General features: G+C 30.2%; 1 protein-coding gene across 5 annotated transcripts in view; it reads left to right on the forward strand.

Moving 5' to 3' along the window:
* Positions 1-316: 316 nt before the first annotated feature.
* Positions 317-26,903, forward strand: part of LOC148227207 (calpain-1 catalytic subunit-like) — a 179,822-nt gene continuing 153,235 nt past the window's right edge. For 2 of the 5 annotated variants that reach the window (XM_088201083.1, XM_088201087.1), the window contains exons 1-2: positions 317-520; positions 5,618-6,019. In XM_088201083.1, the coding sequence (XP_088057209.1) occupies positions 5,725-6,019 (295 nt within the window). In that variant the 5' untranslated portion in view covers positions 317-520; positions 5,618-5,724. Of the gene's footprint in view, positions 521-743; positions 819-5,617; positions 6,020-26,903 lie in introns of all 5 variants that reach the window. The other 3 variants (XM_088201084.1, XM_088201086.1, XM_088201085.1) reach the window with 3 other exon arrangements.

Raw genomic sequence — 26,903 nt, forward strand, 5'->3', positions numbered from 1 at the left:
ACACTGAGTGTACATCATAGGAGCGCGCGGATTTTTTGCAGAGTAAGTGAAAGGTTCATCATGATTTTTTTTATTTTTTCCTTTCTTTTTTATTTGCATATTTAATTTATTTCCGATATAAGCTTAATACTAACATACTATTGCTTTAAAACATTGTAATGGCCACGAGTAATTTTAGTCAATATGTATATTTTTTAAAGTTAGTTTTCGAAAAATCCACCGTACCGTCCGATTTACAGGTGTTTGTGCGCGTCCACGTAGACGCGCGCGCAATATCATAACAGGCAAAGCGAAATAGCCGAACCGGTGAACCGTTCAGTCTTGCCACAACTGTCGTGCGCTCCGAACCGCGCGACGAGAGCGAACCGTGACGTGACGTGCGACCGTAGAATAACGATGTAAATAAGCGTAATGACGCCTCGCGAAAAAATAATCCTACGTCAAATCCTCGAGTGAATATATTTTGAAGAAATCAAAAATAATTGGACTCTGGAAAATTAGAAAAAATATAAACAAAACGGTAGTTCTATATATTTTTCGATTCATTTATTTTGTTTTTTCATAAAATAGTAATATTTAAATTGTGCAATCGTGTGATAATCCCGCGTTTCAATCCAACTAATCGTCGCCAGTTGACCGTGAAAGCGTTTAAGCGGTTAAATCGTTTTAAATGATTTTCTCTTGCCTTTCTGTTTACACTATTTGTTTTGAACCTTAATCTGTTCTATCTTATTTTTAACCAGACAGGCAGTTAAATAGTGTTGTAAATCTTGTTATAATATTATTTTATTGAACAAAAGAATTCACATAGAAACTAGGTAAATAAAAATGTGTTAAAATATTTTTACTTTTATAATTTGTATTTAATCATCGATGAGTAGATTGTTAAAGTGATGTCGTTCAAATTAAATATTTCACATAGGGACTACCTAAACCAAAATGTATTTCTCTTGTGTTACAATATAAACAATCAAAGATATAATGGGGCAATTTTTTAATGCGTTGGCATATTGTGAAATTTTATTTGTCATGTTTTAAAAACATCAATTATAAATGTGCAGACTTTTTAAATTCGTGTGAAAGTTAAAATTTAATTATCAATAACAAAATATTTTGCAATGAGACCATATAAATAAATGTAGAAAAATCCATAGTCGTTGATATGTGAGGCTACTTTTAAATGTGCAACGTTGTTATATTTTGCTTTTTATTTTTATGTCTCGTCTTACTATAATTGGATTTGACACGTAAACAAAAATTAAATATGCAATGCGTATTGGAGCTACTTTTAACTGCACCACATAGTGATTTCTTAAAAATAATTCCAATATTATTGTGCTAGGGTTTATTAAACATTAGGCGATATTTTGGGCTACTTTTAAATGCGCCGCATTATGATTCTTTTATATTATCAATTTTAATGAAAAATAAATTTATATTATTAAAAACATTTGTTATATAACTATATCAGTATTGGGGCTACTTTTAAATGCACCAAAATGTAAGTTTTGCTAGTTATTATATTTTATTATCGACAATATGAATGAATGTGATTTAGTTTGAATATTAAATTAATGTATTAGAAACTAAATAATTAACAATGAGACTAAGGGAAAATTTTCTTTAAATATAAATAATAAATATTGTCTTGCGGATACTTTTAAATGCGCCACAGTGTATATTTTTCTTGATATTTTCTTAATCTAAAATTTATTTCAATTTTCGATTAAGAAAATAGCTTTGTTTGAGTAATGAAACGATGTTATTAAAAATTAAATTTTTGACAGTAGCATCGCGCAAACGCTTGTGATAAAAAATAAGTAAAAAACTCAACGTATTTGGGCTACTTTTAAATGCGCCACAATGTAATTTACGCTATTAATTGCTGATCGTGTTAAAGCTTTTTATTTTGATTTGAATGCTTAAGTGATATTATTTAAAAAAAAATTAACAATAAATCACGTAAAAAAATATAGGAATATATAAACTATTAAAAATATATTGGGGCTACTTTTAAAAGCGCCACACTGTAAATTAAAATTATTATTTTTTAAATCTAAAAATAAAATCAATGTGGTCAAGCGTCTGAATTTAGTTTGAATGTTCAAGTAATGTTATTTAAAATAAAATAATTGATAGTAAAATTACGTAAGCAAAGATTGTGGTACAATATGGATAATAACTTCTTTAAACTCATTTAAAAGTAGCCCTGATATATTTCTTATAATTTATATTTTATCACAATCTTATTATACGTTGTCATACTGGGAATTATTTCGTTATATATAATATAATATCATTTTAGCTTTGACACATTCATTGAAATTTAAAAAATACAAGGAAAATTTACAATGTGGCGCATTTAAAAGTAGCCCCAAAATAATTCTTATTTTTAATAAGAAGTGTTATGAGGCTTTTGCTTGTATTTTTTTACTTTCGATAATTTCAATGAATGTGTCAAAGCTGAAATGATGTTATATAAAATGAAATAGTTTACAGTACGACCACGTACACTAAGATTGTGATAAAATGTAAATTATAAGTAGTATATCGGGACTACTTTTAAGTGCACAATAGTGTAAAGTATAATTGTTTTTTTCTAATCCACAATTTGAATGAATGTGTCAGAGTTTAACTTTAATTTGAGTGTTAAAGTAATGTTATTAAGAAAATAAAATAATTGACAGTGAGATCACGTAAATTAAGATTGTCGTAAAATATATTATTTCGGCTACTTTTAAATGCGCCACAATGTTTTTGAATGAAATAAATGTGTTAGAGATTTTTAATTTTGATTAATTGTTAAATATATGTTAATAAAAACGACATATTAGTGGAAAAATCTATAGTCGTCGATATTTTATTTTATGTTTTGGTCTTTTTAAATTAGGGTTTAAAATGATATTACTATTAGCAAAAAATATCATGTTGAGGCTACTTTTAAATGCGCCAATAAGTATATTTTAAAAATGCTATGAATGTTGGTTATGTGTGAATAAATTTATGTTTTTAAAATAATCTTTTTCAATATGGTGTCATTTTTTTAAAAGCGCACCATCATATAATTTAACGTTTTTATTTACTTGATGTTTAATTTATAATCCAAGTGGTTGATAATAATATATAATAATGTAATAGATCTTCTTTTACATGATTAAACTGCATAATTTATGATGTTATTATAAACTTTAATAGATGAAAACGTGTTTATAATAATTGAGCGTTAGTAATATAATATTATGAATGGATTGTAAATATAATACAATGAGTACAAGTGACGAAAAGTTGATGTAACGGTGCTACTTTTATATGCCCAAAATTGCATAATTAAAACCGCGTTTTCTTTAACATGAATGAGTGAAAAGTGTGTATAATGAATGAGTATTAATTAAAAGTGAAAAAAAATCAAGAAATTTTAATAATAACGGTTTTTATAACCATATTAAAAATGATTTATTATTATTCGCGTCGGATTGGTTTTTCATTTATGTGAAAAAAATTAAACTATTTCTCTTGTAATGCTTTGCTAATCTTGTATTTATTGACATTTATGCGAATGAACGTCATTGTATGCATATACCTAGATATTTAATAATTATAATTAAAGGCAAACAAGATGAAAGCATATTATATTTTGGATAGTTAGGTCATTAAAATATTAATATGTAAATCTTTTTTCCTCACATATATTATTTAAAAAAAATGTTAGCAACAGTACATTTGTTTTGATAAAACAAACCTTTCTACATCCTACTAGGAAGTGATAAAGGAGTGATTTGCTGTGAAACTGCAACCAGATTCTGTAATCGATTTGGTCGCATTCTGGTCGACCTCTTACATTTGCATATTACGACATAGGAAGTCGTCCAAGATCGCCATAAAGGGCCTGCGAAGTCATCGCCACTTAATTACAAGGCATTTGTGTCATTATTTTTCGTTGTATGTAAACCAAAAACGGTGTTACCAAAGTATGTTCCCACTAAGGCGCTAATGCGAACTATGTGTAATACATAAGTGGTAGATTTACGATTCCCTAGATCACCCTTATACGATTCCCTAGATATATACAGATCAAAGTACTTGTTAAACGATAGCTAAAGATAGTAAATTTAGTAAATAAGTGCCTTAACCTATTTTATGTTTTAAATTATTTTTATACCTTAGTTTTAGTATATCCATAAAATTATAGTGAACTCATTAAAGTAGTGCTGAAAACGTTCTTTAAATTAAAAATTATTTTTCTTATTATATCAATATTATACGACAGTTTATTGAATAAAATTTGTAACGTCTATATTCATAAATATTGCAAAACATAACTTTGTTTCTTTATTATTATTTGTTATATACAAACAGTTTAGTTCATGTTTTGTTGTCAGTTATATCATATCCTTAAAAGCTTGATTACATGATTTTTGTTAAAATATTTTCATCTGCCAAAACATATAGTTTAGTTCTCGTATTTGCGGCATTCAATATTACTGAAAACCACAGCAATGAAATTCATAATTTCAATCGTTCTTTTGAGTTAAAAAAATCTCAATACAACTTCACCAGAACTGCGCCATCTAATTTACGAGAACGAATAAAGTTCACCGCTGACACAACTTGTTCAATAGCACATGATATATTGAAATGGTTCCCAAAAAGTACCTGCTAGTGAATAATACATTAATTATTATAAGCACCTTGCATTTTCACAAATCCCATATTTTTTTCAAATAAGCTTCAACTTTTTCCTCGTATACATTTTAGTCTTTTTCACTTCCGAACGTTATTTGTTACCGTTTTTTTGACTTCATTAAAAATCTTTTCATATGTAGTTGTTCTATCAGATTATCCATAAAAACTAATTCTTTAATTACTTCAAATAGCATTGACTCCTTGAATAAACAATGTGTTGAAAACATTAAATTGCTTAATAAGCAACTGTTTGCAAAAGCCTTTAAAAATAAGATGTGTTGTTTTCATTAATATGGATTTATTATAGGTTTTTTGGCATTTGAAGAAAAGGGAAAAAAATTTAAAACGTCTGATTTTAAAATACTTTTTTTTATTATATATTATATATATTGCTTAAAATTTTTGCATATTGATGCTAGACTTCACATATTTGTATATCTTTTAATATACATATTTTAAGACGTCTGCTTCTATTTATGGTAGTAAAAAGAGCTCTTAAAAAATATTTTGACATTGGATACTAATCCATTGTCATTATTTTCTTCAAGAACACTGAAGTCTTTACATATGTAGCGTGTATTATATTATAACACGAGTGTCTTAGACCGCGAAGGTCACATTTGCCAACTGCTTTTGCTGCTTCGGCTTCCACCGTCCCAAGATGTTTGCATTTCGTCTATATTTTGGACTAGTGACTATGTAGGTCACCGTTTTCACACAAACCACCGTACACGTTGTTGAATTGCTCCAGCTGCGAATGGGTTTAGTTAACGTTTCCGTTCTGCAGCAGCGTCTGGCTTCAGTTCTTTAACTGTTGCGAACTGCATTCGACACACATTCTCCGCGGACTCGCGGTAAACAATCGAATGCCTCAAATTGCTCATCCGATGTATGCAAATCTTAGTAGCTTAGTCTAAATCTTCACACGTTATAGTTGCCTACCATCATGGGTGTGTTTCAAGATACCTAATCAAATGTGACGTGCTTATTGTGCTACACTTTTCGTTGATAAACTTGGGTGTGATTTTTATGTGAAGTGCAATGAAGAAGTTCATGAGGACTCAGTCTCAGCCTGCGCCCCAGCCGACGGCCGTCGGGGGGCAGCAGATGAGACTGCGCCCTGGCAACAGTGAGGTTACTCTGCCGAATGGCCATGGCCTGACCGTCACCCAAGGCTACAACCATACCTACAACCACAACGGCCATAATGCTCACAACGGCCACACAGGGCACAACGGCCATAATGCCCATAATGGCCACAATGGGCAGGCGAACGGACATACCAACAACAATACTCACTATCACATCAAAACAGGAAAAGTCAACGGACACGCAAGTAAGTCTTTTAGATTTTTATTTATAGACTATAATATTTTATGTATAATCTTATAACTTGTTTACGGGATTTATAAATAGTATAAACACTTTTAAACAAAGGAAATATTTTAGGATAACTTTAAATTATTTATAGCACCCCTTTAATGATTTTTTAACAAAATCTATATAGGCTCAATGTATATGTTAATCCAGCGTTATATTTGTACAAAAATGTGTCGAAAGTCTTGCTATTTTTTGGCACCCAAAGCGCGCAGAGCTTTCGATTCAAAACTTAATTGTAACAACATATTTTATAAATATGAAAACCACATCTTTCTCTTTAATTACTGCATAGCCAAATATTTCAGTTACAGAATTTATTCATTGTGAAGCACCTTAGTATTTATAAATTATCAATGATAACAAAAAGTTTTTGTTATTTGTATCATAGACTGTGAAATCAGAATCGTTATCTAAATTACATATTAATTTGTCTGTGTTTATTGTACAGACTTGTCTATTACGTAAAATTAACGTGCTACAACTGGCATCAACTCTTAAATTATATTTTCTACTTATACTTCCTAATACGATATAAATATAAATGAACAGTAAGAAAGGTCCATTTGCTGTCCAAACCCAAACCTAGCCCAGATAAATTAACCAAATCCAACCTGAACTAATTAAAATTCTAAAACTAACTAGAGTTTAAATTCATTTATTTTAAGGATTGTAGTGATTTTATCAAACGATGTAACGTCACAATTCTGTAAATATTTGCTCGTAAGTTTGTGAAAAAACACAGTGTAACTGATACTAAGCAGTGAAATCGTAAATCCATTGTTTGATACATTTTAAAACCTGAATTAGTTAAATTTAAATTAATAAAAATTTAAATTTACTAGTAATATACATTCATTGTAACATATACAGAAATAGTCCGTTTGTGAGTAAATACAGTTTCACTGATTCTGAGCAGTGAAATTGTAAATCGATTGTTTGATACATTTTAGCTGGCTCAGTCCGTAAAATTATACGCTGATTAAAAATCATTCTTGTCATAAAGTATTTTTTGATTATATATATTAAAAAAAAATTTTTGAGTAAATATTTTGTAGACATCTCCGCTACACACTGATTTATTTAATTACTTATGTATGTCTGAAAATTCTTATTTTTTAAATTTATTGCTTTTTTATTCCAAAAATTGAATTTAATAAAGCTTACTTTTACACTTTAGATCATTATTATTTAATTTAAAGTAAAACTTTATTTTTTTTCTAGATTTTTCAGTGTAAACAATTATATCGAACATATTATGTTATCGAATGTTGCTCTTAACGTGTGTAGTTCTTTGTTATATTTGATTGAACTTAAAAAATCAGAAAATATCCTGTAATTTTTCATATGAATCGAGTGATCTTATATTTGTGAAAAAATGCAAAATCATCGTATAGTATGACTATTTATTCGATCAAATTAAGATTAGAGTCATATAAGTATACATTATTATTTTTATTTTCACTACTAGTAATACAAAGATATTTGAAAGTATTGTTTTATATGAATGGATATTTCTATTCTTCGATTATTTACTTTGCCAATATATTATAAAAAAAATCCTTAATGCTATAACTTTTTGCCTTGTATTATTTATGGGGAATGATATATATATATATATATTTTTACAAGTCAAAGACATCCGCCGATACTGGTTTATATTTTAAAAAGCATTTCAATACCAATAACACACTGTCTTTCATCTCTTATGTTTTACATTCCTTAATATTGACCGCAATTTTGAATTATCATCTAAGACAAGGTCTTTCATCCACTAACTTTTTACCTTATTCGCAAATAATCCTTCTACGTCGCTAATATAGTTACGTTAAATTTATAGTAGTTTTGCATGTTAACAATACTACTTTTGTCATTCATCAAGTGTTCATCTGAAGTTAAAGATTAAATGCGTAATAAAGAAAACCGCTTCGTTGCTAAAACATTACTACCTCATGTTACGTCACTTAAATTTCCAGCAATTTGTGCAAAGTACAATTCAGCAAATCCGTTTTTTATTACGTTGCATACGTATTATTAGAGACAATCACTGTCGCTTATTTCTCTTGAAAAATATGTTTCTTTTGAAATATCGTCGATACAACATTCATTGTAATGCAATAAAACGTTTCGCGAGTGACATTTGACAAGATTAAAAATGCAAATACTTATAGGCCAACACGTTCGCCATTAAACAAAGACCAAGGTTTATATAACGATTCGAGCGAAAACTTCGTGCGCCACCAAATGGATCAGAAAATCGTACCAATTTTCAAATGCCCACCGAGAAGAAAGTGCTCCAAATACAAAAGGCTAAATTCCTACATTGAATCGGGGAAGTAGAAATTGGAGCTGCTCGGCTTTGGAAACGAGTCAAATTCGGATTAAACCACCGCTGCTGCGCGAATGTCTTCATAGTTTTAATTAAACCTCAGATATTTATCCAATCACAAATCGTGACTTTGGAATACGTTTACGCGAATCGTGAGTTCGACATTAGGTCACTTGTATTATATAATTATGTATTACATTATCCAACAGAGGTTTTGATTTTAACGAACCCTAAATTTTGCGCAACGCGTTATTCAAAAGAGCGAAAGTTTCAGATGATTTTGATCAAAACGCACTTTCGCGTAAAAACGCCGTAATTGTATATACTAACGTTACACGCCGAGTAGTTAAACTTATAGTACTGTTATATCAATCGAGTGGTTTGTTGTTTCACTTTCGCATTATCAATGAAGTGGAAGAGCAATCGCGCTTTATATGATATCTCAATAGCGATAGCGTAGCGTTTCGCTTATGGCACTTCGCCGTATTATGTTTCATATGGTATTTTGCTAAAAAGTAACATGTTTATAAATGCGTTTAAGATAATAAAATAATGTTTAGTAACACTTGACTTATTACCGTCACGAATTGAATTAGCGCAATATTTTAAATGGGACAGTACTATTTGTGAATGTCGTTTTAGCAATATGTCGCTAATGGTCTGTAAAGTCAACAATTAATATGTTTTTTTTCTTTCTAATATTAAAATTTATCTATCATAAACATGTATTTATTATTAAATTGGCATTTAAGATAAAAATTCAATTCTTTGGATTATGTAATTTATATTATTGTATATGCCATAATCTATTTTCTATCAAATTTAAATCAGACCCAAAAACTAAGATTTGATTTAAAATTTTCACTCTATAAACTCTATAAAACGTCGAACTAAAGAGTTGCATGATATGACCGTATGTGGTGCTCTCATTGCTTCGCAGTCCATTGTGACGTTCAGTTATAATTTAACAGCGTCTTCAGTGCATCGTGTAACGCTTTTTGCGATATTTCCTTCTTATTTTATAGCTCAATGTATAAATAGTCATCATGTCACTGTCAAAATCAGAAAAGAAGAGACTAGTGGATTTCAAATGTCGTAATTTTAAAGCAGAGTGGGGTGTGAATTATTTCGTTATCGAATAAGATGACAAAGCATTATATTTATTGAGCGATGACCTTATCTCTGTACTAAAAGAATACAATATTCATAGTCATTACCAGACTAAACACTCGACACGATATTCACAACTTGCAGAAAAACAACGATTTTATTATTACAATGCATATTTTTGCGAAAATAAAAAAATGAAAATGAAGCTTTAATTAAAGCCAGTTCACATTTAGCTCATTTATTATTAAGGCCATTTACCTTAGATAATTGATTCCTGCAGCCGAAGAACGGTGTCTCGGTAAAATATATTTATTTCAATCTATCAGTCTCTCAAGCACATAAAGCACATTGTGAGTAACATCAATAGCCAATTAAATAGCAAAGTGCTTTTTTTCGGCCTTTATCGATTCTTGGCGTTCTCGCTAAATTTAAATTTTCCAAATTATAAATGTGTATATTTTGTATAATTAAAGGGTTAGGTAAAAAATACTAATAGAGTAATTTATTTTAGAGGCTTCTGAAAACAGTTAGTTACTAAGTTACTGGTTTGCATCGCATTGTATATTCAAGGAGTCAATTCAATATTATCTGCATGGAACAACTACAGTTAAAAATATTATTATTGAAGTTAAGAAAACGGTAACACAGTTTATTCTAAAGTTAAATAGACTAAAATTTATCACATCCGATGGTAGTAAAAACATCGTGGAGCAGGTTGGGGCAAAATGTGTTTAAAGCCTCTAATTATTCGTTGTATTTATTCATTAGCAGTTTTTTAAAAAATATCTCAGTCTATCATATGATATTGAATCATTTAAGTTAGTGGTGCAGCTTAAGCTCGTAAACGTATTCATCTTTAATTTCATGACTCATTTTATCAGTAAAGAAAGTTAAATATCCTGATTTGTTCTACAGAAGATCGATAGCTTAGTGGCGTTAAAATTTTATTGAGATTTTTCAACAATTTAAATTTTTCCTAATGAAAAATTCCACCCTTAGCTTATATTACCATTAAATATTTACGATCTGGCACTTCACAAAAAAAGTTAACCTACCCCTGGTGTATGGCTTCTAAGATAATTAAATTACTGCTTAAATAATAAATCTAATCTCAATATTGATAATTGCCAAATAATTACTCTGTTTTAAATAAAGCTATATTTATTTTTAATTATTGATTAAATATTGCTGTACTGAAATCTGTTTATATAAAATTTTAACATTATTATATTTTATTCAGCTTTGTGTTAAGAATTATATTATATTCTTATTTAGTAAAAATTTAATTTAAATACATATAAAATATATTCAACGGTTTTAACATTAAAAATGATTACTCAATATCTTGATTAAATATTATTTACTTTTCTGATTGGCAAATTTATTATTTATAAAAATATGAATTGCCTTGAATTGTTGAATGTTCAAGTACTAAAATCATAAAGTTGTTAAACTTTGCTATTAAATTTGTTACAATTAACATAATTATTATTGCAATGATTGTATTTACTTATACAGTATGTATTTTTTTATTTAAATTATATTATAAATCAATAAAAATGGATACTTCATAATTATAATGTATGTATGTACAAAAACCAATGTTATTTATTAAGGCTACCTTAATTTAATACCAATAATATATCTAATTTCAAGGCAACGAATATTAGGTTAATCTAAATAATTGACGTCTTTAATGTCTCAAAGTGAACACTTATCAAATTAAGGTAATTTATTTTTGAACAATTATATTTACATGTTGAAAATCTGTCTAAATAACAGTCGGTTTTGATAAATGTGGTCTCTCAAGGTAATTGGCTCATTAGCATAAATTTAATATATTTAATAGTAACGCATTTATATTAAAAGTAATTGTATATTTTTTATCTGATTCCTTAACACAAAAAAATCATATAAAAACTATTCATTAATTTGGGTAATATACTATAGACTATTTGCAGGGTTGTTAGCTCTTGTTAAATTATTTGAATGATTATCCATAGTTACGTTTTCAATTACTTTCGGCAAGTTTTGTTGGAGCAACAGGTTGGGTTTCGTTCGTTTTATTGTTACAAACCTTCTGTCTTTCACCAAAACAATGATAAAATCTCTTAATGTGGGAATTCAAGTAGACATTGAATATACAGATTTTGAAAAAGCCTTCGACAGGGTTTGTCAAGGGTTATTAATAAAAAATTGTCGGACCTCGGCTCTTTGGATGATTTAACTCGGTTATTTTCTAGTCTGTTTTTCAAAAGATTTTCAAAAGAATATTTCACCCCTTCGGGAGAACCCCTCAAGGATACAACCTGATTGTTTTAATGCATTCGATTTGTTGCGGACTGCTTCTTTCTACAGAATGATTAAGATTCTCTATGGAGATGGTCTGCTTTTTAGTGTCGGAAAATGCCATATTATGTCATTTTCATGATCTCAACGTTTAAATTAAATTAATGTTTACTGAAGATCTCGGAATCATTTTTAGGAGCAAAATGAGGTTTTCTCATTAGAGTATTTATTGTATTTTTATTTTTATTATTTAAAAAATGTATGGAGATGTACAAAAATAATTTTATTTTGTAATTTAGAATGTTATATGAATTAGTGGCGTATTTATATTAGCTTTATGATTTTGGTGGTTATTTAATTGCTATATTTTTTATTTGTGATATAAATAGTATTGAGATGGAGCTACTGACCACATAAAGTAGGATCACGCGCTAGTGTTTTTATATTTATTATTATTATTTTTTCACCTGAGTTAATTTGAGCACGTATAATAAAAACTATGCGTATTCGTTGATGACATAACAATAGTAACTCGCTTTGGGGGACAATAAACCCGTCAAAAAGGAAAATCCTTGAGCGTCGGTTAAAAACCGAATCACGCACTGAATCTAATAAACATTCGACACGAGGAATCGTACTACGAACTCTATCTGTTGTTTAGATATTCCGAGTCATTTTTGCCAACTTGTGGATATATGGGTCAAGCTTGGAGATATTTTTCATTCTTATTTTCAAGGAAGTGGCCGTAGTGGTCCAGTTTCGATCCACTCCGCGCATCTAGCTCACCACACCGTTTATATAAAAGTTGACTTTTTTCTCCCGCGTCTTCTGGATAGAATATAAAATTAGTTGTATGTCCATAAGCAAACACAGGGCTGTACAAAAATCACGCATTACCTTTAATTATTACAAGATTTATATAGACGTCATAAAAAAGTTGTATTCGACACTCGTCCCAAAAGCGCCCGAGGCTTAGGTACTAATATTATTTTTTGGATCACGTTCAAATTGAAAAATAAATTTAATAAGCCAAGCCAGTTATTTGGGATGATGTAAATGACTTTTATAATCGCGGCGTGAGTGTCCAATTTTTTTGGAATTTAATATTATCGATGTTCATTAGCGATCGGAGACCTCCCATATTTAATCATATGATGCGAGCGAAACTCAATCTTTCAATTGTATGTAATTTGGCGATTATTGTGATTCAAAAGTTGCAAATAATAAAAACATATATACGATGAGGATGTTTCATAAATTAAAATGATATTTTACATATATATGCCGTGAGTTATTATAGGAATTTTAATGTCGGAATGATGTAGTAAATTTTGCTGTCGAAGCACATATTTTACTAATTTGCATTATATTATAACAAGAAGCAGTCTGTAATAATATTTAATGCGATGATCGTATTAATTGTATGTTATCGTATAATTTATTATTTTATGATGCAATTAAAATATATTTCTGATCGAAATAGCTAATTTTATGTTCACTGAAATGAGAGTTAGAAAATATGTATGTTGTAATTTTTTAAATTAATAATTAATTATGTATTACAACAATAATTTTAAAATAGTATCTTTAAACTTAATGGTTATTTACAATCACCATCAAAAAGTCATATGGACAGTCATTAAGACAGACTGTTATACTTTATAACGAAGTCAATGAATAAATTATTTACATATTACATTACTTTTATTATATGATGATGATGATTTGTATAATTAACTAAGAAATATAAACCATAAATTATATATAAGAAATAAAATATTATTATCCTGCGTAATTATTATTAACCTAACAAATTAAGCCAGCGCTATCCAAAGCTTCCAAAAGCAATCATAATGACCAATAATCAGTTAATTTAAACAAGTTATTTATTGTAAATTTTTATTTATAAAAATGAGCTATTATAAAAAGCGGGCCCCAGCTGCATTGACTTCTATTAGTTATCAATTATATTACACATACTATTTTATAATTATTAATATAGAATTCATTGATTCCTAGACTTTCAGTCTAGTGGTTAATACTTACTTGTAGGTATTCAGTTGGTATAGATTTACCCCGTTGTATAACGGAAGACCTAATCAAATAAATAAATAAATAAATGTAAATATTAGGTTTATCGTAAAGCAGCTGGCGTAAATAAAATAAAGGCAATCATAAAATAGAATGCTTCACAAATTATACTATTTTTTTTTGATTAAACTATTAGCACACGTTTAATGTTTTTTTTTATTGATTTCAAAAGAAAACAAACTTCTCACGCGCTTTTCGAAACTCACTTGCCCAACAATCGATTCCCAAAAGAGAGAAAATCGACACTGCAAATTCAACATAACGAAAAAATTCACATCGCCAAACAAACGCGAGGAGGTTCTAGAGGTCCCACATGCAATTTCTCGGGGGTCCAATTAATTTTTGATCAACGCACACGTCCCGGTATCGGGGTCAGGAAAACGTGGGAAAGCGCGTTCCGACTTTTACTCGAAAACGCGTTCTCTGCATACATACTGCATGTATTTTTTTCTCATCGATTTCCCTGCTCTCCTCCGAAATTGAACATTATGCGAATGCGATAAAACGAAAACAACGAACCTCTGCTGTGGCAACCCTAGTAATTGGGCCACGCTCGTCGTTTACTTAACGGAACCTCTAACAGATCTTGAGCGTTATTTAGTGTGCTCGGGTAACTTTTTCACACACTTGCGCTAAAGAATCTCGACGGACCGAGTGGCTTTACACACGCGTATTATATAACGGAATCGCGTACAATTAATGAGAGACCTCTGATGTGCCTACTTGCTATGGACTTATGGACTCTCGCAAGTGCGCTTCGATCGGCGCGATAAAAGTGCAGCACTGTCAATGTCAACATTGATGGTGATTTTAATTTTTATATCGATATTGTCTTGACATTAATGTCACCTGTAATCTTTTGATTGACAAGCTTACATATAGCTCTATAGTAAATATTAAAAAAATGAGTGATTAGATACTAATAAGATATGAAAGGTGGAAAAAAGTAACTTTGTATGTACCTTGAAATAGGTAATCCCAAAATAAATGTCATTTTTATAACGATGCAAAAAAACTTTTCAATGTTAATGTTTATTTTGGTGGCTTTGATTCAACATATTTGCGATAGTACCCTTTTCATATCGTTTGCATTTTGATTTTTTCCGTCTAGGAAGTGTTATATCGTTCGAAATAAATGATAGTCAGAAGGAACGAGGTCTAGAGAAGAAGGTGGATGAGATATAACCGTCCAGTCAAGTTCCCTAATTTTATCGAGAGGCAGTATCGCCACATGGAGACGCGTATTGTAGTATATACTATTCTATTGATAAGTACAGGCCTTTTTTATACTTCTTAGTTATTTTTAGCCAGGTTTAAGAAGCACAATCCATTTGGAATCTCACCATAAACACAAAATAACTTTTTTACAATGAGCCCAGACTTCAAGGTAGGTTTTGCTACTTGATCTTTGGGTAACCACTGTCTTTTACGACGATTGTTGTCGTAAAACACCCATTTCTTTTCTCCAGTTATTAAAATATCAAAAAAAAGCAACTCAGTTTCAAGATCCAGAAGCTCTCTAGATACGCGCCGACTTGTTTTCTTTGCTCAATTCGTATGGATCCCATACACATCTACTCCAAACCTTCCCAATCTTTTTAATTTGTATACGCACTTTTGAATCTGACTGGTTTAGTTTCTCGATTAGTTCATTCTTCTTTATTTTGCAATTTGCTTCTACTTATGCAGCCAGGACATCATCGTCTATCTTTGCTGGTATCTCATATCTTTATGGAAGTAGGCTTGCTATAACCAATTGCCTTTCAGTGTAAAGAAATGTCACACAATTTCATTTTCAAGGTCGTTGTTTCCTACCATCTCAGCGGATACATTCTAGACAGGTCTTCTTTTATTAAGGATTTAGGTGTGACTTTCGAATAAGGTTGTAAATTTAGTCAGTACATTGCAGAGACTCACAGCAAATCATTAAAAATGATCGGTTTTATCTTAAAAATGCGCGCTACTTCAGGAATACTTTAGTATTGCGCACTCTTTATGATGCTCTAGTCCGCAGCATACTAGAAACTCTATTATCTTGGATTCCAGGCGTAACGAGTCAATGTAATGAATTGAAGCTGAAAAAAGTACAGCGTAAATTTCTTCTTCTTGTTTCCTAGTGCTTTTATTTTGGGAGCTCTGGGATATGTTTCTTTTTCACCTCACAGAAGTGCTTATATAATTAAACACTTCGGGAAAATGCTCAAAGACATTGTAGACAATCCTTCAGTGCTCGAGCAGCGTCAAATGTGGGCTCTGGAAGATGGTTATAGTTCTCGGTCGCGTCCGCTGTTCTTGTCTTTAAAATCTGAAACTGGAGCACTTGCCAATTTTTCTCTAGCAACAGCCATTCGTCTGCTCAATACTGTGTATAGAGATATTGACATTTTTACGTGCACATATAGGGTTTTGGTTCAATTCGTGTGGGATAATGCACACCTGTTGAGATGATTTGTGTCTGTTCTTTTATCTTGTTTCGTATTTTTACTTATGTGTATGTATGCGTATATGAATTTGTATGTATTTTAAAATTGTAATATATTTTATACTTTTGGCAATCGTGACGCACAAGGTTAACCCGTCAGGTCACGATGGTCATATTTTAATAAATAAATATCACACAGTAATTTCCCGTTCGAATTTTTTACACCACTCTTGACATTTGCGGATATCTAATGAATCACCTACTACTTTTATAGTGGCTGTAGTTGCTGATTTTTTTTTGGAATTTTGTATAAATTGTTCACTTACTAAAAATTCAACCGTCGTAAATTTTGCAGTCCATTTTTGTTATATTTCGATATGTGTAGTCAAAATTTACATCAATACAGATATAACATAATACGTACTCAGATAATAACGATCAAAGCACGACTGACTGTTAAAATTTATATTAAATAAGAAACTATATTTATTTCGATATTACCTTATATATTTATGTTACTCCATTTGAACCCCTACAGTTCTGTTTTATCCATGTTCAACATGAAAGCACTACATTTTTCGTCCCATTAGCTTAGTAACAATATAGAGAAAAAAAATAATCAAAGCAAATAAAACAAGATTTGGCTATTGGTTGAGCTAGGTAGTATTTTTTAGAAGGGATGTAGTTAAATTGCAATCTGACTTAAATTAATTGTATTAAATATCATTTAAAATTAAGTATCATAGAATAAGACCTTTTTTATTATAAGGAAGCATATTTCATGCAATTTAAATGCCAAGATAATACTAGTTAAATCGTAACGACAGCCTGTTAATGCTAGTTAAATCACGATGCTTGAAACTAACCGGGAAGAACGGATATTGGATAAAAACACATTAAAATTATATGCAATCTACAATTAATAACTCAGGAAATTCTTAAGCTTTAACTACGCGTATAAAATGTTTAAAATAAATATGTATTATATATATATTAATATGTTTAATACTTCTCAAGCAATTTAATCTTATTACGTAAGTTATTTTAATCAGTTCGTTAGGATTCACTGATTCTGATTTCTTCGAGTTTTTTTCATTTTCTCTATAGCTGCTCAATTACTCGCCTTGTGAAATTCATTACGCAGAAAAAATAACTATCCGGCTTATGATGAATGAGACAATAAAGTTGGATTTATTATATATTAGGTATCGAACGAGAAGATCGAATTAGGCGCTGACTCAGCGCCATCTAAACAGACGTATTTCAAAGTCTCGTTTCTTGCTAATCATCGAATCGAATTTCATCAAATTCTCCTAATTAAACGCCTCAAATTGGTCATGAGAATTTTTCATTACGCTCGGCTCATAACGGGAGACGTTAACGATTCTCTTGATCGATTTTAGTCGTTAAAAACAATTTTAATGTTACATGTGATTTCTCGACCGTTCTTATTCCATATGACCTTTTTTGGACTTAACGATCAACTATTTTTTTAGTGGGATGGATTTTTACTTAACCTTAGAATTACATTTACAAATTTCTAATTGTTTTTGTATTTTATATTCTCTATGTATCCAATGGATTCAGTGTATATTTTTATTTCCTTTTTACTGAGATACTTTTGCTTGTGTAATAACAAGTAAAACATCCTTTCCATTATGGTAAAAACGCAATAAGCCATTGTTTTTTTAAATCAGTATCATTTTCCCATTTTTGTGACGAAAAATCTCGGTATAGATAATAAAGTAAATATCATCTACAATGATTTTGAAAATGTTTTTAAGCATGTTTTTTATGCCTTAATTCTTCTAAAATCAGATTAGTTCGTGTTTTTCCATAAATTGATTCCATATTTTGAATCATACTTTTCAATATGTTCAACATAGACAACATAAGTCGTCTAAATTTATCCTCAAAATTTGAATCTTAGCTTGTTCTGTTTATTGACAATTAAAATTTATCCGTAATTATGAACAATTACTTTTAGCTGATGACCCTGAAGTATTCCTTAAAATTAATTCCATTAAGAATCGGAAAAAACTGCAATTTGAATTTAAACATATATGTGCATGGTTATCTACTAAAAGATTACCATTTGCCATCAAAAAATGTCATTCCATAACATATTTTAGAGTAAAAACACCAAATTTGCTTATAAAATAAATAATGATGTGCATCATTGCACAAAAGTGGTAATCAATTTTGGTGTCTACAGATTCTATGAGCATATAAAATAAGCCTCAAATATGTTTGGATATGTTCTATTATCAATCAAGGGGCTCGAGGGCATTGTGTACCTTGTATAATCACATAGTACGCTTAACCCTTGAGCACGGTTCTCTGACTTTGCCAAATAGTAATATCGAGCCACTTTTGTTTCTTAACAAGCTTTTTAGATACCTGTACACGAAAGAATATAAATTTGATGTATTTTATTTACCACAAAATTCTTACAATGTGGGGCTATGATTTTATCGTGTCGCGTCAACGAGTATACTTAAGAAAACACCTTTTTAAGCTTGGACTTTGTTTTTGTATGCTACTTAATTACCAGCGTTCGAGTGTCCGAGTATTGTTTTAGTACTGCATATAAGAAAGAACAGGAGTATTTGAAAACTCCCCAGTTTCTTCTTGATAATTATTTCTCTAATTTTTTTTCAAGCCCTTTCTTGTTATAAAATAAATTTGTATAAATATTATAAAATGTGTAACCACCGCTGATTTTTTTATTTTACTGCATAAAAATGGCGAGTCCGTACCAGATGTTTGAAAATTTGTATTTAAAGAGCATTTGTTTACGATTTTAAATAGATAATTTAATTGGCATTATCTTTGCTTTGGTAATCTAAGAACTATAAATAATAAAAAAACGTTTTGCATAAACAGATTGCAAAAATGTATGAAGGCTTTTCACAGAGCTACACCATAAAATTTGCCTGTGGGCGAACTTAAATCTTGTTTTTTATTTTTTTTTAAGAAGTTTTTTTATATTTATTTTGTTTGAAATATGAAAAATGTAAAGCAGTAACAGCTTTACGATTCGGGTATAAATACGGGAGCTCGGAATTCGGTTGTAACTCGACGCTTTGTAGTCAATCGAAGTTAATCGATTCGTTTTGGTCCTTCGATTATTCGTCCATTATAACGAAACATTAACCTATTGAAGTTTCTTCTCTTCAACGATCATCCAGTTTTCAGTTTATAAATAAAATATAGATATCTACAATAATATAAATACGTATTCTCATTTATTGAAAAATAAAAGTACATCAAAAAATCGAAATACAAAGTCAGGTTTTATCGATTTATTTTCATCTAGGTATTCGCAGTTGATGTATATATTGCAATCTAGTCAATATTGTATATAATTTTATTTTATTGTTTTTTTATATATTTTTTGTATTTGTGTTATTTTTATCATGTGCAGGGTGGATTGACGTAAAACTGTTGTGACTTGCACATGTATTTAAATAAATAAAACATATGCATATATAACGAAGTCGAGCATCTTCGACATATTAATGCATACTTTGATGATCGAACGTCACTCCAGTTGTTAACTTGTAAAAATATATAAGGATATATGAATTGATCTGAACCTTCTCTATTAATAAAAAGTACCTCACTTAATATTATTGCAGAAAATTAGTCGGAAACGCAGACACTACTAACTAGAATATCGTACAGAGCCCTTGATATTATTATATGATAATTTTACATTAGTTATAATAAACAAAATTGTTCTCGATTCCTGGATCATATCAACCGGACTAATATTAGCCTTCTCCGCGATAGAGTATTTAAACGATCATGACTTTGAAATTTCATCGTTGTGCAAGAAAATGATTTCAACTTAGGCAACACACCATCGCGAGAGTGATTTTGAATTTGCCACACCGTCATTACGGACCTCCGAGTCTTTTGTTCACCTGACGTTAAGGTGTGACAGAATAATTGCCCAGATAATGGACCAATTATGTCGGGAAAATGTTCAACACATCGGACCAATCCTTATCGACGCGCGCGATCTAACCGAATAATAATTAAGCTAACGACATTTTTTTAATTAGCCCACCATATAAAGTGTATAGTGCAATTTCACGCACTAACGAGTGCACGATAATTTGGCACGCTAAACGGTCCATACCGAAAAATTGCGTATTACTTGAGATACATTGTTAATTAACGATCTGTATGCCGGCCGTTCAACGGACAAATTGACTGTTCGTTATTAACGGAAAACGATTGACGACTTGTCTCATCTGCATTCCCCTTCGATTTATTTCTGAAGAAGCGTTAAAGTTTTTAGCGTAGTCTTGGATGTTAAAATTGACAATTAGGTAAATTATTGCATCGTTAAGTTTATATGAATTCGATACGTGATTAAATAAACATGCTAGTTAATAATAATGATGGCTCAATAAAATAATCTGGAATATGTTAAATCATTATTTATAAACCAGCTTTCAAATCCGGATTTTCCTGCGTTTTGTATCTAGTTATATAATATACTAGATACTTCTTTACTAGATCATACAGAATTAAATTTATCTGTCAGCAAATTTACACACATTGATCCGCTCATAAAATTTACAATGAGGGAAGCGTTTTAAATGCTCCAAAATGTACCAAATAAATTTCTAATTATTATTGTGAGGTAAAAGTGCAGTGTTATATTCTTATGTACAGGTTTTAAGATATACCTTTAATTTCTGTATACTAACTATAAATTTATTTAACAACATTCTCATTCTGCACACCTGTAAACTAGCATTGCATTGGCGCGATTACGGTTAAACCGCTAATCCAGCAAACGCTCATCGAACAGGCCATTTCTATCCAACACCATTTTAAATACGTGCCGACGCGATTGCGATCAGGCACGCGTGCCACCGGTTGGCCATCCCCGTCCAGGGGTGCTCAACTCGCGATCGGAAGTAGCGTCCGCACGTCTTGGTCCGGCCGGTGAGGCACGTGCCGCTATCATAACGGACCCCCTCTTATGAATAATGATTGCCTTTACCGGCATTATTATGTAAAAAGAATAGTTTGAGAAACTTTTTTTGCAGTCATTATGCTACAGTATGAAGTTCACATTAAGCAAGAATTTCTAAATCGAAGGTTTCGTTTTAAAAACATAGTATGTCTATTTTTTGTACACTTGTTACATGCTAATTTTTAATCAAACGTGAAAAAATCACTGTCCTTCAAAATGCGCTACAAAAATTTACCGTTTATCTATAATATATACCGTGTAGAATTATGTAAGCGATATAATTTACAAATTTACTTAAAAATAAATCTGTCTACCTTTAATTTAGCTTAATATTGTATATAGGATGTAGCTGGCCTGCTCTTTGGGTCAGGGTGTTTATTATTTTGCTATGCCACAATTGAGAAATTTATTCCGTGGATGTGTCCGTATTTATTATGTGTCTCAGAAGGGAGTAGGACCAGGAGATGCGAAGAGAGAAGCGGCAGCTTCTGTGAGCTTCGCTTGTCTGAAGTTGCGTCAGCCTTCTCTAGCTTAGGCTCTTGAAATTCGGTCGCCTTGAGAAGTGATTCTTAGTTCCCCGCGTTCCCATATTTATATCCATGGTCTCTTCATAGAATATTTTGTTTTTTGACCAGACAATTAAATGTTTTTTGAACAGACAAACAGATTTAATGATAAGTCCAAATGCACGCATCTTTTCTCAAGGCGATGGTTATTTTATTATTTTATAATTTCTAGCATGCACCTAGGTTTTCCTTGGTAGTGTTCCATTTTCACAAGGAACCCCATTTTTTTATTAAATGGTTAGTCTAAACTTTATCATATGCTAAACTGTTCCTTTTTATGATTTAAAAGCATGAATTAGTCTCTATAATTGTGAATAAAATGTCTGTCGCCATCCAGATCCTTAATAAGCTGGTATTGGATTTATTTGTTTAATGTCAGCTACGTAGAGTTCATCCGGTTCGTAGCATTTATTTTCATTATTTTTATTATATTTTTTGTGTATTTGAATAATACTATGTATTATTTTTGACCATCGTGACACATTGGTGTTATTTTTAAATCGCAATGATCTAAACTTAATTTAAATAAATAAATAAATTTATATTATTGATAATGGGCGATGTGTGTTGTCAATTCGGATTCGGATTTAAGAGATTTTTATATATTTAAAATTACGATCAATCATCACAAATTAAGCTTTCTAAATATATTTTAATCTTGCGGATGAATATCATGCATAGTTCCAACTATTAATTGTAAGCTGGTTTAATCTGCAGAAGTTATATTTTTATAAAATAATGATTATATTATAGTTACAGTTTTATACAGGCAGATTTTTTTTGTATATTTTTTGAATACGATAAAAAATAAAAATAACATCAGAGCATATATGGGATTTGAACCAGTACTTTCATGTAATAATCATTGTCTATCGTCCTGGGCATTTAACGAAGCAATTTTTGATTTTTACTGCATAATAAGCATTCAAATAAGTATTTTTCTTAATAAGTATTTTTGTAGTTATCTTAACCTTTTCAATTCTATTTCAAAAATTACAATAGTTATGAGTTTGTGAATTTTGACCTTTTAAAAAAACTTCTTTGTAGTTTCGGATTTATGGTAAAAGTAATAAACCAAAGCAATGCTAAGTTATGTCAAATAAAACGTCTAAATAAATGTATTAAATGGTTTAGATCACTCATTAAGGGTATAAAGAAAACCTGTTTTTGCTGATATACATATATGTATGTCCCAAGATACATTTTATCTTATGTCACATTTCTATTTTAAAACGATCGATGTATCACTAGGTTTTTATATGTATTGTATTATGATTAAACAATGAAAAGTCTAATATGAAATATTTTATTTATAAACAATGATATGTCATTTTTGCTATTTATTTATTAACGACAAATATCCCCTTCATGTGAAATTTGTTAACTTGCCAACTTCTATCCAGGATGGATAATGAAGACTTCCGTGTGCCGTTCGACGCTGTAATTTGTGATCGATCTCAGATAGATATGCCCCCGCGACGATCCCGCAGCATCGTCTGGACCATTTAAATTTTTGATATTATCCTTCCAAGCGAAGAGATCGAATCGTACGAATATCGCCTCTGCAGAGGCGGATTGGCAATGATGAAAACGTTTTGCTCTTATCGTCGATCGCGAAATGCTTCCTCATGAGCGGGTGGATTGCTTTGAGAGGCGATTGCTCCGTTTCCGTTCAGAAAGCTCTGTGAAGTTTTGTGTTCTGCTTCAATATAAAATATTTCATTCAATTCAATGCAGGTGGCTCAAGTATTTCGTTTAAAATAACGTTTATGTTCCGTTTTCAGATAATTAAATAGTTAACAAGCAATTATATTGCATAAATCTATATCATCCAGATTGATTAACTATATTATTTTTTAATGAAATGTATATTTCAATACATGTTACTGATTTATAGCCATTTTTATGTTCAGCATGTAAAGCAATTTGTGCTTTGGAATTTTGTGCTTATATTTTAAATTTAGGTTGTTTTTAACGTAGTTTTCGATACATGAGATTAGTGGGTTATGGTTACGCAAAAGATTTTTACAGTGTTTTCTGTGATGAAAATGCCAATTTTCTTTTATTATATTTTTTTTTAAGATTTATAGTTAAGAAAAATGTGTTTAATATTTTAAATTATATTTTAAGTTTTATTCTGGATGACTTAAAATTAACAAAAAACAGTATTGCTGGTGTTACTCTATACAGCGCAAGCATATGTTGATAAGATCTTAATATTTTTTGAGTTTTAGTCCGAAGGGTTCTGTCAAAATAGACGCCGGAAAAGCTGGTAGCAGTTTATTTTATTAAACATATATATAAAAAGTGTAACTGCTGTTCAAGTAGTGGAGTCAAAAATCGGGGAGTCTTTGCTAGATTTTTGTGAAAGCCAATTCAAAACTATAATTGTTTAAATATAGAAATTAAAACAATCTATGAAGATTGATTTAATCTTCTCAATCTTAGCTTGGTAGTTTTTAAAAATATCGTAAAGTCATGAAAAACATGTAATACAAACTTGATGATTTTCCCTTGTACGATGTATGAAAGATAAAGCATCATTAACTATATATTAAGTCAAATTCACTTAATTCGCTCAATGGGCCGCATAATTGTATAAAGCTGTTGTAAACAATGGGTTTAGTCGTTGTGAGTCAATTTGTAAATAAAACGCCCCACAGCTCTATATTATATTATAATCCTTCCATATAGAGAAACTATATGGAAGTATATTACGCCGAAAATTGAGTATTACATCACATCCCGTAACTTATAATCTTCAATTATTTGTATCAGTCGAAGTTCCAATGCTCCAAAAATCTCATAGCATAATCCACGAAAAATGTAACTCGTTGCATAAGTTCAATTTCCAAACACTCGGCAGACCGTCGCGGCCGTGAATTATCGCCGGCGTTTCTTTTTTGTGTCTCTATCTTCTTCCTTCGGACGTGTTTTATTTTTACCTCTTTTTTTCGTACCAAATTGTTCGAAGGTGTCGGTCACGCCGGATGACTATCGCCAATTTGGAACAAATTAAACAAAACGACTCCAATTTTCGGTCGTATCGGAACCAACCGAACGACGCGTAACGAAATTCATGCTCGAAATGCACCAAACGGTTGTGTGTGGTATGGTCGTAGCAGTTTCACTTTCTACGTCGGATACGTGTAATTAATTACGTGTGTGTATGACGATGACTCATACCCGATGGCTCTGTAAAATGACGATAATGACATAATTAACGGTGCGGCCGGAGGCTCCATTGAATCTGTTTTTTTATCTTCTTTATATACATATATATCGTTAAACGAGCCATTATAGATGAATGACGAGCATTGAAGCCTCTCATAATAGGCGTATTATAAATTTAATTCAATCATTTAAATCATACAGAATCACTTGACGTAATATATATTTTTTATATAAAAATATTAATATTAATAAAAGAGATTTTTTTTAATATACTATAGAACAAGTTTCGGCGAATCTTCATAGCATTATTGAAGGTTTTAAAGAGAGTTAAATTTTCATTTAATAACAATCAATAATTACACAGGTTGCTAATTTTAACTTTGCTTTCTTTACTTACACCAAATTATTTGATCTGTATATACATTTTGCGGATAAGAATTTTAGATATATATGTTTATAATTACAAGTATTTTTTTTACTAATTTTAGCTATATGTTTATTAAACAATTTTTTTGACAACACCAATTTTAATTGACTTATGTCATTTTCTCGAGAAATGAGAATTTGAACCAAATCTTGAGAATTCTCCAGAAATTTGGATATGTAAAAAAATATATATGATATACAGTTTGTATTTATTTGATGATTGTACGAGTATTTAATTTTTATTATGGAAAATATTTATAATAATTTTATTTACAATAATTTGGGTTGATATGTATGCATATAATTAATATATATATATTTTTTTTATTAAATCTTCCATTGTAACCTGACAGGCGTAAGCCCAATGCGTTACAACGGGGTTAATTTATACCGACTGAGTAAGTCAATCAGATATAATGAATACCTACAAGTATGTTTAGCCACCGGACTGAAAGTCTGAGAATCAGTGACATTTATTGTATGTTAATAATTATAAATTATTACGTGATTTATGTTATTTATAACCAATATATGTCACTACACTGGGACTGATTTTTTATTAGTAGCGAGAGCCGCTACTGGGGCTCGAACCCGCAATCTCAGAGTTATTAGTCTGAGACGTTATGAACTACGCTATTCCGACCGTATGTGAGTTAATAAGTATGATTTAAAGAAACACTAAGAATAGACAATGTTTATTAACATCATTAATATACATAAATATTACATTATTATTTTTGCTATTTCTCACTTGAGACATTATAATAATTCTGAATAAAATATTAAATGCATGTTTAATACTTACTTTTCATCATATGATTTTTTTCCTTTGTATTTAAAAAAAAATAATATCTCGTATAATTTATGTAGCATTTACATGTAAACATTGCTTCTTGCTTAACGGCAAACGAATCCTTGCCAAAGACTTGATAATATAATCATTCTTTAGTTATTGATCCTTTTTTGAGCACTTTTTGTTGACTCTTTTTTTTAGCCGTAATTTCCAAGGTGGGTCACACATCTTATATTTTCAAATAATATTTTCGGAGTGTTATTAACAAATCCCTGTCCATTTTATTACAACCTGATTTGTATGTAATATGTATTTTTAATATAACGGTATATATTTTTGAATAGAAAATTTTTTTTACGGATTTTATTTTAGTCAATATTTATGTATATAAATAATATTATAGTTTTTAATTATAATATAAATAAACGCAAGGAATAGTGAATTATATAAGAAAATCGTTGCTTTTATTTGAAAAGATGCATGTTTAAAGAAACTGTGTAGTAAATGACTATCCGCGGCGTTTTGTACCTTTAAGCTCTTTTTTTCATTACAACTCTACAGACTGAAAAATAAACATTTGTGCCATATTTCCGCCAACAGTTATTGTCCGGTGACACAACCCATGTGCCCCTTTTTTATTAGACATT

The sequence above is a fragment of the Plectrocnemia conspersa genome, unplaced genomic scaffold (genome assembly GCF_051122295.1).
Source record: "Plectrocnemia conspersa isolate PC_06_02 unplaced genomic scaffold, ASM5112229v1 ptg000013l, whole genome shotgun sequence".
NCBI lineage: Eukaryota > Metazoa > Arthropoda > Insecta > Trichoptera > Polycentropodidae > Plectrocnemia > Plectrocnemia conspersa.